The sequence below is a fragment of the Strongyloides ratti genome (genome assembly GCF_001040885.1).
Source record: "Strongyloides ratti genome assembly S_ratti_ED321, chromosome : 2".
In the NCBI taxonomy this organism is placed as follows: domain Eukaryota; kingdom Metazoa; phylum Nematoda; class Chromadorea; order Rhabditida; family Strongyloididae; genus Strongyloides; species Strongyloides ratti.
Window position 1 is genome coordinate 14362634 of NC_037308.1, and position 14273 is coordinate 14376906.

At 18.1% G+C, this 14273-nt stretch overlaps 5 protein-coding genes across 5 annotated transcripts; 1 reads left to right on the forward strand and 4 right to left on the reverse strand.

Moving 5' to 3' along the window:
* Positions 1 to 774: 774 nt before the first annotated feature.
* Positions 775 to 1190, reverse strand: SRAE_2000455800 (Hypothetical protein; the record flags this gene model as incomplete). The annotated part of the gene is made up of 2 exons (XM_024643442.1): positions 775 to 934; positions 1057 to 1190. The coding sequence occupies 2 exons, from the start codon at positions 1188 to 1190 to the stop codon at positions 775 to 777; spliced, it is 294 nt and encodes a 97-aa protein (XP_024509111.1).
* A 2005-nt stretch (positions 1191 to 3195) lies between these two features.
* On the forward strand, positions 3196 to 4277 carry SRAE_2000455900 (Hypothetical protein; the record flags this gene model as incomplete). Its single annotated transcript, XM_024643443.1, has 2 exons — positions 3196 to 3282; positions 3480 to 4277. The coding sequence occupies 2 exons, from the start codon at positions 3196 to 3198 to the stop codon at positions 4275 to 4277; spliced, it is 885 nt and encodes a 294-aa protein (XP_024509112.1).
* A 603-nt stretch (positions 4278 to 4880) lies between these two features.
* On the reverse strand, positions 4881 to 6045 carry SRAE_2000456000 (Serpin domain-containing protein; the record flags this gene model as incomplete). Its single annotated transcript, XM_024643444.1, has 2 exons — positions 4881 to 5603; positions 5644 to 6045. 2 exons carry the CDS (start codon positions 6043 to 6045, stop codon positions 4881 to 4883), a joined length of 1125 nt encoding a protein of 374 aa, XP_024509113.1.
* A 1455-nt stretch (positions 6046 to 7500) lies between these two features.
* SRAE_2000456100 (Protein kinase-like domain and Uncharacterised oxidoreductase Dhs-27 family and CHK kinase-like domain-containing protein) lies at positions 7501 to 8502 on the reverse strand (the record flags this gene model as incomplete). The annotated part of the gene is made up of 1 exon (XM_024643445.1): positions 7501 to 8502. The coding sequence occupies one exon, from the start codon at positions 8500 to 8502 to the stop codon at positions 7501 to 7503; it is 1002 nt and encodes a 333-aa protein (XP_024509114.1).
* Positions 8503 to 9722: 1220 nt separating this feature from the next.
* On the reverse strand, positions 9723 to 11056 carry SRAE_2000456200 (Protein kinase-like domain and Uncharacterised oxidoreductase Dhs-27 family and CHK kinase-like domain-containing protein; the record flags this gene model as incomplete). Its single annotated transcript, XM_024643446.1, has 2 exons — positions 9723 to 10868; positions 10910 to 11056. The coding sequence occupies 2 exons, from the start codon at positions 11054 to 11056 to the stop codon at positions 9723 to 9725; spliced, it is 1293 nt and encodes a 430-aa protein (XP_024509115.1).
* Positions 11057 to 14273: the final 3217 nt, after the last annotated feature.

A 14273-nucleotide genomic window follows, 5' to 3' on the forward strand; every position in this document is an offset into this window, starting at 1 on the left:
GAAAAATTTAGTTAAATATATAGTATTTATAAGTAGGAGAAATAAGAAAGAAAAGTTAATTTTTATAAAGATACGTGAAAGTAAAATAATCTTAAGAACTAGATTTTTTTATCATTTTTTACAATGAATGTTCCACAATATTTGTAAAAGTCATTTCATCCTCCGCTTTTGTTAAATATATATATATATATATTTAGATAAATACATAAATCTCATAGATTTTATCACCCTCCTACAAATAAAAATACATATAATAAACATTATTTACCTATTTGTCTTTTTGTATCAACAGAAAATGAGCAAATTTTTAAATAATCAAGTGGAAAGTTGTAAATTTATTTAATATATCTACTTTTCTTTTAAATTATCATGAAAAAATATAACAAATAAATTCTTTTAAAATTTTATTTTTTTTCATATTTTTAAATTAAAAAAAATTAAAAACAATAAGCTAATATAAAATTTTATCTTTTTTTTTTATTAATAAAATAATCTATATACAAATGATAAAAAAAAATTTTATTTTACTTAAATCATTAAAATATTCATTTTGATTTTTTCTAGAATTCTTGTTTATACAAAATATTATTAATAATATGATTGTATATATATATTTATATACTTTTCTATTTTATTTGAAAAAAAGATGTATAATGAAAAAAAATAACATAAAATTAATAATTTTTGAGTTATTTATATTCTTTTGAGGATATAATTTGTACTTTATGATGTTACTTTTAAAAAAGTGAATAAAAATTTATATATATATATTTTTTAAACATTTAAATTGTCTACTATTATCAAATTGAATCCACATACATTTCGAAGTGCTCGAAGAAAAGCATCTGCATTTTCAACTGTAAATCCTTTTTTAACACCATCTTCAGAGTCTACAATAACATTTCCTTTCCCTTCCTTATTTCCAGGGAGACCTCTAAAATTATTAATGTTTGTAAAAATATAAATATATATATGTAAAAATAATATTTATTGTAGAAGCCAATTTAAAAAAAAAAAAATGGTAAATTAAATAATGATATTATAATAAAAACAAACCTTTTTAAATCATAAGCCCAATAAACATTATTTGATGTTTTGCCCCAAATTTTAAAACTTCCTAATTTTCCACTAGATTGTTCCTCATAATTAACAATCTTAATATCACAAGTAAAAATTTTTTTTTCTTTCATTGAAGGAAAAAAATATTTTTTTATTATCAAATAATCATATGTTAAGAGACAATATTTATCTTCATAGAATGATTCTTCACTATTAGAATTATACATAATTAAAAAATATATGATAATTATAAAAATTTTTGATATTTTATTGAAGATTCTTTACAAAAAATTTTTTTAATATTATAAATAAATATATAAATTATAAATAAATTTATTTAAAGAAAAAAGTTAAAAATAAAAATAAAGGTATCTCTTGTCACTTTATATATGTTTTCATCCACCTTTTAATATCGTCATTCTCCTTAAATTATTTTTATTCATCAATATATGTAAAAGATGTATAAGGGGATTTTTAAAATACTTATAATTCACATACATCTTAATATCCATCAAATATGATGTTATTTTTTCAATAAAGTTAATGAATTTAATAAGTTGTAAATAATGGCATATATAAAAACAATTAATAAATTCTTTACTAGAAACCATATATATGTTTTTTTATGATGTTATATATACATAAATTAATAACAACTATTAAGTGAACTTATATAATTAATTTTTTTTTTATAATAATAAAATATTTGATTTATATGTTTACAATTATTGAACATTTATCAGATTGAATATTTTAAAAAAAAACACTGAAGTCATATTTACATTTAATATTAAAAATTTTTTTTTTCTTTGAAAATTATTTTTTTTTTACTTATTTAATATAAAAAGTTTTTTATTCTTACTGTAATAAAAACATTATAAATAAAAGATTCTATTTAGTTTAATAAATACCAACAATGTTCTTAAGATGTACTATATAATAATAATTTTTTTTTTGAATAAAAAAGAAATTTAATCATGATTCATTTTGTTATTAAATTTCTATATTGTAAATAAAAAGATTTTATGTTTTTAAATCAATGATTCTTATTATCTTTAAAAATTTTTGAACTTTTTATATTTTATTTTATAATTCTTTTATTAAAAAATTAAACATTCAAAGAATTTTTTATGAAAAAAAAAATTTTTTTATATTTAATAATAGAAATGAAGAAATACAATTAATGGTTAAAAAATAAAAAATAATTAAATAAATTTTTTTAGTAAAAAAAATAATTTGTTTTTAATTTAAACAATTTTGTCTTATTATTTTACCTAAGTTAGTTAAAAAATGTCTATACAATACATAATAATTTTAATTAACTTTAGTTATATTAACAAAATTATGTTTTAAAATAAAAATAAATACTTTATTATAAAATATATAAATGAACCAGTTATTGTATACAACTATTAATATTTTATATATATTTATTATATAATTTCAAATGTAGACAATTTAATTAAATGTGCATGAATAATAAAAATTCAATTAAAAAAAAAAATTAATAGTAATAATTTGGAAATGTGTGTAAGAAAAAAAAAACTATCATCTTGTAAAAATTTTAAAATTATAAAAGTTATTTTAAAATAAAAATTTTGAATAAAAAAAAAACAAAGTAATTAATATCAAGCTGTGTTATTAACAATTAAATTTTAGTAGTCTTTTATTTGTAATGTTATAATATATAATTCAACTATATTATTTTATTTTAAATTAAACTTTTTTTCATATATTAATATCTAGTTTTGACATATTATTTATCTAGTAATAATGAATAGTAAAAGACGATTGATTGAGAAAACAGATAGTTTTGATGTACATATTTAGATGTTTATCTAAAGTTATTTCAAAATTAATTTATAGTTTGATTATTTTCTTATCAATAATGTTTTTAATATTTTCATTAAATAGCTTAAAATTAATATGTTACAGTTATTTGAAATACTAAATATTGACATATCTGTAATGATAATTTTTACTTATTATACTAATAGTAAAATTTTTTATCTTTCTAGTAACTTTATACTTTTATATTTATATGTAATTTTTTTTAAAACTAATTTTAGAATAAATATATTTTAAAAATTACAAAGAAGTATGACTTTTAACAATAAAAAACTTCCAATACTTTCTATGGAAGATGACGAATTATTTCCAAAAAATAAAATATTTGATGTTCCGCAGGCTATAGCAAATTTTGAAATTAAATTATTTGTTGAGGTAAATTTATAATTTTAAATACAAATTTTTTTTTTTTTTAAATTTCAATAGATTTATTGATATATTACATATAAGTATCATTCTTAAAATATTTACATATAATAAGTAAATAAAATACTTGTTTATAATAATTATGTAATTTATAAAAGTATTTATATTATTTATAATTTATTTGTAACTTTTATTATTTTTTATAGTTAAATGAAATTTCAACACCATTATGGTGGTCACGTCTAATCATCTCTTGTAGAGGTTACCTGACAAATTATATTGAAATGGATGAAGAAAAACTTTTTTTAACTGATGATGCTTTTATATTACTTCATAAAGTTTTTGTTGAAAATAATTATAAATATACATCATTAGACTTTATCAAAGCATTATTATATCTTTTTAGAACACCAAAAATATCAGATCATTTTTATTATACATTACAAAATGATTTTGAAGATAATATAGTAATTGATAATAAAAATAATGTTAAATCTTCTTTAGAAATTTATGACGTTAGAAATAATGACGGAATAGTACAACCATGTGAAGTTATATTTGGTAAGAATGATGCTATAAGTATAAAAATGGCTGAAATTCAAAAAGATGGATATTTAATGTTTATGAAAATTTTAAGTATACTTATTTTAAGATTTAAAGAAGAAATGGAACATGGTAAAAAGAAAGGTATACGTTTTGATATTGATAATGAATGGCAACCAGATGACAGAGTCGTTCTATTTCAACAATTTTATTCAGGTAATAGAACATGGATTTTGACTGATTTTGATAGGCATGTCATGAATTATTGGAGACCAAAAGGTGCAAATGTTATTTTTGGTGATGCTTATATTGATAAAAAGAAAAGAAGTGGATTTATGTTATGTGATTATTGTGGAATGCTTGAACAATCAGTAAATCAATTTCCTACTTTTAGGGACATGAAGTTTTGTTCTGAACAATGTTTAAATATGTTATTGGATGAAAAAAAAATATCTATTTAGATAAAAAAAATTTTTTTTTTTTTAAATAAATTAAAGTATTTGTGAAAGTTTTAAAATAATATTTTTACTATAAAATATGTAATGTTATCTAAATATTTTTAAAAATAATATTATTTTTATAGCTCAAAAAAATTTGTATAAATTAAGCAAAAATTAAATACTTTAAAATAAATGTTAATTGTTAAATAGCTTTTTTTAAAAAAATAAAACATAAAAAAGGCCTAAATATATTTTTATTACATTCATTATATTTATCATTAAAAGAGAAAGCAATGAAGAATTAAATAAATTTATCAATAGTAAAAACAACATTAATTTTCGTTAATTTTCTTTTTCAAAATCATATAAAATAAAGGTCAAAATATAAAATAAAAATAATTTATATATTACATTAGAAATATTTAATGTTAAAAACATTTTAATTATAAAATAAATTTTTATAATTAATTTTTGAACTAATAAGTTATTCTTTTTTAAACAAAAAAATTTTAATAATTATATTATTATTTAAAAGAAATTTTTAATGCAATAATATGTTTATTATTAATTAATAAGTATAACCAATCATATAATTTATATTATCAATTGTATTATGATTAATAATTATTGGTATACTCCTCCAAAAAGAATATTTTCATTATGTAAAATAAAATATAAAAATGGATGATCAGCTCTGACAACAATTTTTTCATCCAAATCTATTGAAGAAGATTTAAAAGCTACAATGATACCTGTTGCTGCTGCAGCTTCTGTTCCTTCTTCATTGACATCAATATACACTTTTTGAAGGACATTGTCAATTTTTAAATTATTTCCTGATGATATTAAAGAGAAATTAGCACGATCATCAAAAGCTGTTACTAATCCCATTTTAATTAATGGTTCTTTCCAACTGTGAGATGATTCAGCTATGAACTTTGGCATTGAAAATATTAAATTTGTTTGAGTTGTTGAATTAATAATATTATAAAAATCATTTGATTTAATACTACTTAAAAGTGATTGTAATTTGTTTTTCTCTTTAGGTAATACTAAAATAAATGCACTATTATTATCCAAATATGGTAGTTTTACAACGTGAAAATTTTCATTAGAATTATAGAGTAATTTTCTATTTTTATTCATCATTTTAACTCTTTTTTTTTCTGTTTTTGTAATAAAAAAATCTTCATCTGTAGTTAAATCTTCATCAAATTTCTCTTTCCATTGACTTTTAAAATATAATGCATTCGTTAAAACAGCTACTGTTGACGGATTAATATTATTTGGATTGATTAAATTTTTAATTTTCTGATGAGTAGCATTACTTATAAAATCATTAATTTTCTAAAAAATTAGTTTAAAAAAAAAGTTATACTAATTATACCTTTGCAGAAACTGTAGGATTACCAAAGTTTACACTTTCAAAAGTTGCATTTAAATATTCTTTAGTTTCATTTTTAAAATTATCCTTTATTTTGTATCTATTCTGAATGAATAGTCTATTGGCAATGTAAATATCAGTGTTATTTATTGATGATAAATAAATATCATCAATTGATTTTTTAATAAAATTACAATATTTTGTTTTCTCCATATGTGAAGATAATAAATTACTAAATTCAATTTCAGTTTTCCCACCAGCTCCTATGTAACACATAGTTAAGGCTAATATCAAAGAATATGGTGAAATAGAAATTGCTTCATTTGAATTGATCATCAAATTTAAAGCATTAATAGTAAAATTAAATTGTGAATTTAATGTATTGTTGTATTCTGTCAATACCATGATATTATAATAAGTAAAAGTATACCATCAAATGAATATTAAATGAAAAGATATTCTTTTATATATAAAAATTGTATTGATTATATGATTAAAGTTAAAAAACAAAACAATGAGTCATTAAATATCTGGTCAGTATATCGTTTATTATGCATTACATTTTTTACATTGAGACTTTAAAATGACATAAACTGATTAGTCAATATTTATATTCTAAATTGAAAAAAACAAAAAAATTTTTTCATATGTTTAATAAATTATTTAGTATCTGAAAAAAAATTTTATCATAAAAACATATGATTAAATCAAAATAAAAATTTGTCATATTATTTAAATAATTTTAATTAGATTAGCATATCATCGTTTAAAAAAATAAAATCTAGATAAATATATTTTAAAATTAAAAATATCACTTAAGAAACACATTTATTACAAATACAATTTACTATTTTTTAAAAATTCATATTCAGAAAAATCATGCAATAGAAATTAATTATTCTATTAAACAAAAATTATAGATACAATTAAAATTTTCACAAGATATTGTAAAAGTTACACTATTATTAATTACTTTTTATTTTAATTTATTAAACTCAAAAAGAAAGAGTGTCAGTTGTAACTGAGATTGTTGAACCATATTTCTATCTTGGAATGAAACAGTTAAAATTAATGATATCATAAAATTTTTGTAAATGTTAGGCGAACCTGATGAAAATTTATTGAGTATAAGAATATTTTATTATAAAAAACATATTTGATTAATAAAATCAATAAACTACGTTAATATTATTTATATAATTTCAACTAATCTTAAGAAATAATACGTGATATGTTTGTGTACTTAATTTATTGTCGTTATTTTTTATATCTTTAAAATATGTTACAGATATTATAATAGTTTAAACAAAAATACTATATAAAAAATAATTAAAAGTTTATTTCAAAAATTCAATTGTTTTTTAATCTTTATTTAGAAATGAGATATAGTAAAATAAATAATTTTTTTCTTGATATTCAATGTTTCTAATTTTTTATTTTAATGATAAATCTTATCACACAACCATAAGACTAGTTTCATTTGATTTTCTTTTGAAAGTCATTATATAATAAATTATTTTTATAAATAATAAATGTATCTAAAAGTTATTTTTTGAGTGTAAACTAATTCTAATGATAAAATAGTTCATATTAACGTTGTGTTACTTTTAAAAAAATAATGGTAAAAATGTAGGCTATATAAGAATAGTTATTACTTTTAAAAATAATTTGCCATTATATCATGCTTAAAATATTTCTAGAAATTTTTTTTATATTAAAATCTTATATTTAAATTACTTTTTTTAAAAATTTATTTTTTGTAGAATGTTTTGTAAAACAAATAATTAAGATATACTTTAACGTTATGAAATAAAATAATATTATATATAAAATTATGTTAAAGTGATTTTAATTGATTAATCACGTTAATTTTTTTTTTATTAACCATTCAGGTTTTAATATTTTAACTCTATCAACGGCGTCACGTATACCAAAATATATTTTAGAAGAGAAAGAAAAATTTCTTGCTTCTAAAGTATTGATATTTTCTTCGGACAAATTTAATTGACTAATACTGATTCCAATAGTTGTAATAATGTGAACAAATTGGTCAATATAGCAAAAATCATAAATTCGCCTAAATGTTTCATATATCATATCAAATGATTCATTTCTTTTTATAACTTCATTTTTTAATTTATTAAAATATTCTGGAAGAAATTTATTTTCAATCTCACGTCTTATATCCGGAGCACAATTGACAGCAAGATGTCGTGCTAAGTCTACACCAATTGCACCTTCATAAACCAATTGCCAATCAATGATTCCTTTAACGTCATTTGTAAATCTTCCTTTAGAATCTTTAGAAAACAATATGTTGTTTACCCACATATCTCCATGACAAATCACAGCATTAACTCCTTGCGCTTCAGGAAGGTGATAAATATGATGTAAAGCAATTTGAGGATAATTGGATAATAAGCATTCAAAGTCTTCTTCGATTTCATTAAGAAGGTATTTTGGAATTATTTTTTTGCAATTTTCCCATTGTATCATAACAATATTTTTTACTACTGTTGTTAAATTTACATCTGTTTTATATTGAAGTTTACTTTTCCAATTTTTACCATCAGTGTAAGAAAAAAGTTGTAGTTTAAATATTTCATCAATAACTGATTTTGCTTGATCAATATTATAAGAATACTTGATTGGTATAATATCAGCTTCAGAAGTATCTAGAAGATCCATTATAAGTGCACCAGATTTTTTTAACGGTATTGCTTCACAACAACCATGACATTTTGGAACTTTAAAATCCTTAATTTCATTGACAATTTTTGAATAAAAAAGACACTCTTGAGAATGTAATCTTGTTAAACAATTAATTATAAAATCACAATCATTCGTTTTTTCATTTTCCATACCAAGATCTTCAAGAACAGTATTATGATTTAAAATAGGAATTTTTAAAATAAATTCATAACAACATTCATCATTATTGTCAAAAAAAACAATAACTTTGTAAACATTTGAAGAATATCCTTTTCCTCCACTTATATCATTAAAAGATATCTAAATATAATTAAAAATTTTATTATATTAATAAAAATTACTTTTGAAATTTTTGAATCTTTTCTTTTTAACCGAAAATCTTTTGAATTTGTTTCCAAATTATCAATTACCCATTTATATGTAATTGTTGTATTTCCAAAATTGTTTTTTTCTAAAGATTGAGTTGAAAACAAACTGTAATTTTCCATTTTAATAGAAATATTTGACTATTGTAAAAAATATTTAACAAGTAACAGTAACTTTTTAATATTATTTATATTTATTTATTATTTACTTTCTGTTTATATACCAAAAAATTTTTGCTCAATTAATTTTTGTACAGTGAAAAAAGAAATATTTCGAAATAATAATTAATTGTGCACATACAAATATAATATAAACTGATAATCATATGTGATAAAAGTATTTTCATATAATATTTTTAAATATTGCGATAGTAATATTAAAATATTTTTTATAATATTAAATTTTTATCTATTAATAGAAAATAATTTATATATTACATTATAACTACTAAATTTCAAAAATTTAGTACTATAACTATAAAATTATGATTCAAAAGTAGTTTCAACAAATTAATCATTTTTTTAAACAAAGAAAACTAAATAATTAGATTTTTATAAATTTTTAAAAAAATATTTGATTTAATACTACATAAAAGCTATTATAATTTTTTTTCTTTTTGAGCAAAACTAATATAAATACATATATCAGTGACATTGAAATACGTTAATTTTAAAAAGAAAAAATTTATTTATTGAGTGTAAACTAATTCTAAAGATAAAATAGTTCATGTTAACGTTGTGTTACTTTTAAAAAAATAATAGTAAGAATATAGGCTATATAAAAATAGTTATTACTTTTAAAAATAATTTGCCGTTCCAACATGCTTAAAATATTTCTAGAAATTTTTTTCATATCAAAATCTTATATTTAAATTACTGTTTTCAAAAATTTATTTTTTGTAGAATGTTTTATAAAACAAATAATTAGGATATATTTTAACGCTATGAAATAAAACAATATGATTTATAAAATTATGTTAAAGTAATTTTAATTGATTAATCAAGTTAATTTTTTTTTATTAACCATTCAGGTTTTAATATTTTAACTCTATCAACGGCGTCACGAATACCAAAATATATTTTAGAAGAGAAAAAAAATTTTTTTGCTTCCCAAATATTGGTATCTTCTTGCAATAAATTTAATTGTCTAATACACATTCCAATAAATATAATAATATAAACACATTGGTCAATATAACAAAAATCATAAATTCGTCTAAATGTTTCATATGTCATATCAAATGATTCATTTCTTTTTATAACTTCATTTTTTAATTTATTAAAATATTCTGGAAGAAATTCATTTTCAATGTCATGTCTTATATCTGGATCACAATTAACAGCAAGATGTCGTGCTAAGTCTACACCAATTGCACCTTCATAAATCAATTGCCAATCAATGATTCCTTTAACGTCATTTGTAAATCTTCCTTTAGAATCTTTTGAAAACATTATGTTGTTTATCCACATGTCACCATGGCAAATTACAGCATTATCTCCTTGAGCTTCAGGAAGGTGATAAATATGATATATACCAATTTCAGGATAATTTGATAATAAGCATTCAAAATCTTCTTCAATTTCATTAAGAAGGTATTTTGGAATTATTTTTTTGCAATTTTCCCAATGCATTATAACGATATTTTTAAGTACTGTTGTTAAATTTACGTTTGTTTTATATTGAAGTTTACTTTTCCAATTTTTACCATCAGTGTAAGAAAAAAGTTGTAGCTTAAATATTTCATCAATAACCGATTTCGCTTGATCAATATTATAAGAATACTTGATTGATATAATATCAGCTTCAGAAGTATCTATAAGATCCATTATAATTGCACCAGATTTTTCTAAAGGTATTACTTCACAACAACCATGACATTTTGGAACTTTAAGATCCTTAATTTCATTGACGATTTTTGAATAAAAAAGACACTCTTGAGAATGTAATTTAATTAAATATTTGATAACAAAGTCACAATCATTTGTTTTTTCTTTTTCCATACCAAGATCTTTAAGAACAGTATTATGGTCAAAGATAGGAATTTTTAATATAAATTCATAACAACATTCATCATTATTATCAAAAAAAACAGTTACTTTATATACATTTGAAACAAATCCTTTTCCTCCACTTATATCATTAAAAGATATCTAAATATAATTAAAAATTTTATTATATTAATAAAAATTACTTTTGAAATTTTTGAATCTTTTCTTTTTAACCGAAAATCTTTTGAATTTGTTTCCATATTGTCAATTACCCATTTATATGTAATTGTTGTATTTCCAAAATAGTTCTTTTCTAGAGATTGTGTTGAAAACAAACTGTAATTTTCCATTTTAATAGAAATATTTGACTATTGTAAAAAAATATCTAACAAAAAACAGTAACTTTTTAATAATAATTATATTTATATATTATTAATTTTCTTTTTTATTTATTAGAGTATTTTTGTTATATTAATTTTGATATATTGTAATAAGAAATATTTCGAAATAATTCATTAGAAATATAAAAAAATATTATACAAGCTAATAACAATATATGAAAAATTGTTTGCTTATAATATTTTTAAATTATGCGATAGTAAAGTTAAAATTTTTTTTTATAATGATAAATATTTAACTATTAACAGAAAATTATTTATATATTACATAAGAACTAATTAATCTCTAAAACTTATTACTAAAAATATAAAACTACGCTTTTAAAATAGTTTCAACAAATTAATCATTTTTTATACAAGCAAAACTATTTTATTAAATTTTTTCAAATTATTAGAAAAACATTTGATTTAATACTACATAAAAGTTATAATAACTTTTTTCTTCATTTCAAGCAAAAAAAATGTAAATACATATATCAATGATATTGCATTATCAAAATTTTAGAATGAAAAAAAATTCTTTTTTATCTTTATTTATTAATTTAACATAATTTTTTGTATTTGTTATATAAATATTTTTGTCAGTATAAATTTTTTCATAAAAATTTTCTAATTATTTGTTTTAAAAAAATATAACTTATCTGTTTAAATAACTATTGTTGATAAATTAATTAAATTTTTTATTTTATGATGAGCAGCATTATTTGTAAAATCATTAATTTTCTAAAAAAAATTAATTAAAAAAAATATACTAATTATACCTTTGCAGAAACTTTGGGGTTGCTAAAGTTTACATTTTCAAATATTGCATTTAAATATCCTTTAATTTTATTTTTAAAATTATCGTTTATTTTTTTATCTATCCTGAATGAATAATCTATTGGCAATGTAAATATCAGTGTTATTTATGATAAGATATATTATTATAAATGTAAAAAAATTTCTTTTCTTGTTTTTACGAATCAAAATATCTTGCTTTAACAAATAAGCTTATTAATGTTGAATTTATTACTAAATGTATAAAAATAATTTTTTTTACAGTTTGCTATTTATTAATCAAAAATATTATGTTTCAGTAAATAATGTATAACATAAAGTAAGAATTTTCTTTTTTATTATATTACTAGTTTTTCTAATCATTTAAGCTTAAAGATTTTTGCTCTTTTAACAGCAACTTCTACAGTCAAAAATATTTTAGAATCTAAATTTAAAAAAATTGTTCAATTTCACGTTCTGTTTTTCTTGAGCAGTTAATGATAAGAAAAAGAGCTATAACACAACAAATATTATCATAACAATATTTTTATCGTATCTAGAAATCAAAGTTTTAGACGCATTAATAAATTTATCAAGCATAAACTTAGACATAGTTTTTTTTACAAACTTTCAATTCAAAATCGCTAAATGTTTAAAAAACTTGTCGGTTTTTGATCAAAAGGAAGTTTCTAAAATTTTTTCTCCTAATGTTTACTATTCTTAAGATAAAATATTTGAAGTTTCATAATTTTTTTCAAAACAGATTTAGCTAAATAAATATTTAAACTTTGACAAAGTGCAATACTACACGCTTTTAGTCTCACAATATCTATTATTATTATCCCATCTTGTTTTTGAAGAATTATTGTACTATTACCATAATACAATAAGATTTTTTTTAAATTAATTGCTTTTCGACATATGCTTGTAAAATAAATATTCATTATAATGAACATTTCAAATAAAATTAAGCTTTAAGATTTTATCAATAATATTAACAAAATAATCTTAAAATAACTTTGAAAATTTTTTTTTAGTAAATTTCTCAAAAACAAAATTATATGATTTTTATGTTTCATCTTTAAAAAAAGCTTTTTATTTAAATACTTTTCACAAATATACTTTTTCACTACTTATATAAAGTATTTTAAATAAAAAAATAATATAAAATAACACTTATTATTATCTATCTAACAAATTTTTTGAATCACTTTTTAGTTATACAAAATTTTTGCAATTATTTTATAAACAATTAAATATATTTACTTATATTTTAATTTAAATATTTTAAAATATAAATTTTTTTGACTGTCAATTGAGAGCATTTCTTTAAATATATTGTACTTAATTATGTACAATGAAAAATTAAAAAAAAAATTAAAGGTATTGTAATAATTTAATTATTAATTTGTGTTTTAATTAAAATATACATGCTAAAATGATAATTTATGATTTTGTTTAAATTTTTATATATTTATATTAAATTTATTAATAAAATTTTTATTTATAATTTAAATAAAATATTAATTGACTAAATTGAAAATTGTTTTAAGTACCACTTTCAAAAATTGATTCTTCATACATACTTTTATAAAGAGAAACAATTATAATATCTAAATGATATGATAATAAACACTCAAAACACTTTTCGATTTTTTTAAGAAGTTATTTTAAAATAATTTTTTACAATTTATTTATTGTATCATAACTATAATTTTAATAATTGTTACTAAATTTATGTATCTTTAATGTTAAAATTTGTTTTAACAATTTTTACTTTTACTGTAAAAAAAGTATTTTTATTCAAAATATGAATTTTTTTATTTTTATCAAAAAGGAAAAATAATTTTTATATATTTGTAGCAAATTATTATCCTCTTTTTATATCTTAAAAAAATAGTTAAATACTGTAAAAATAATATAATATTTTAAAAAAATTACTTTTTAAATTTTTTTTTGTAACTTAGAATCTTTTAAATTTTTTTAAAGTTTTTAATTATTCATTTTATATTTAATTGATGAGTTTTCAAACTATGTTGTTATTTTTTGTTTGATATAAATATTTTAGATATAGATATTATATTTTTATAATATCTATATTAATAAATATATTTATTTTGTATTTTGATATCAATGATTTTTGTTTCATTTAAATATTTTACATTAAAATAAGAAATAATTTATAATAAATTTAAAAATAATATGTAAATTTATTTATATATTTAATATTACATTAACTTTTGATATATTATAAATTATTGTATTTTAGTAAAAATAATTATATTTTTATTTGTATAAAACTTTAGCGAATATTATAATATTTTTTTGGCAAAAAATTTCAATTTTTATTTGAATACTTATTATTTTAATTTTATTTATTTTTGTTAAATATGTAATTAAATAAACAACTATT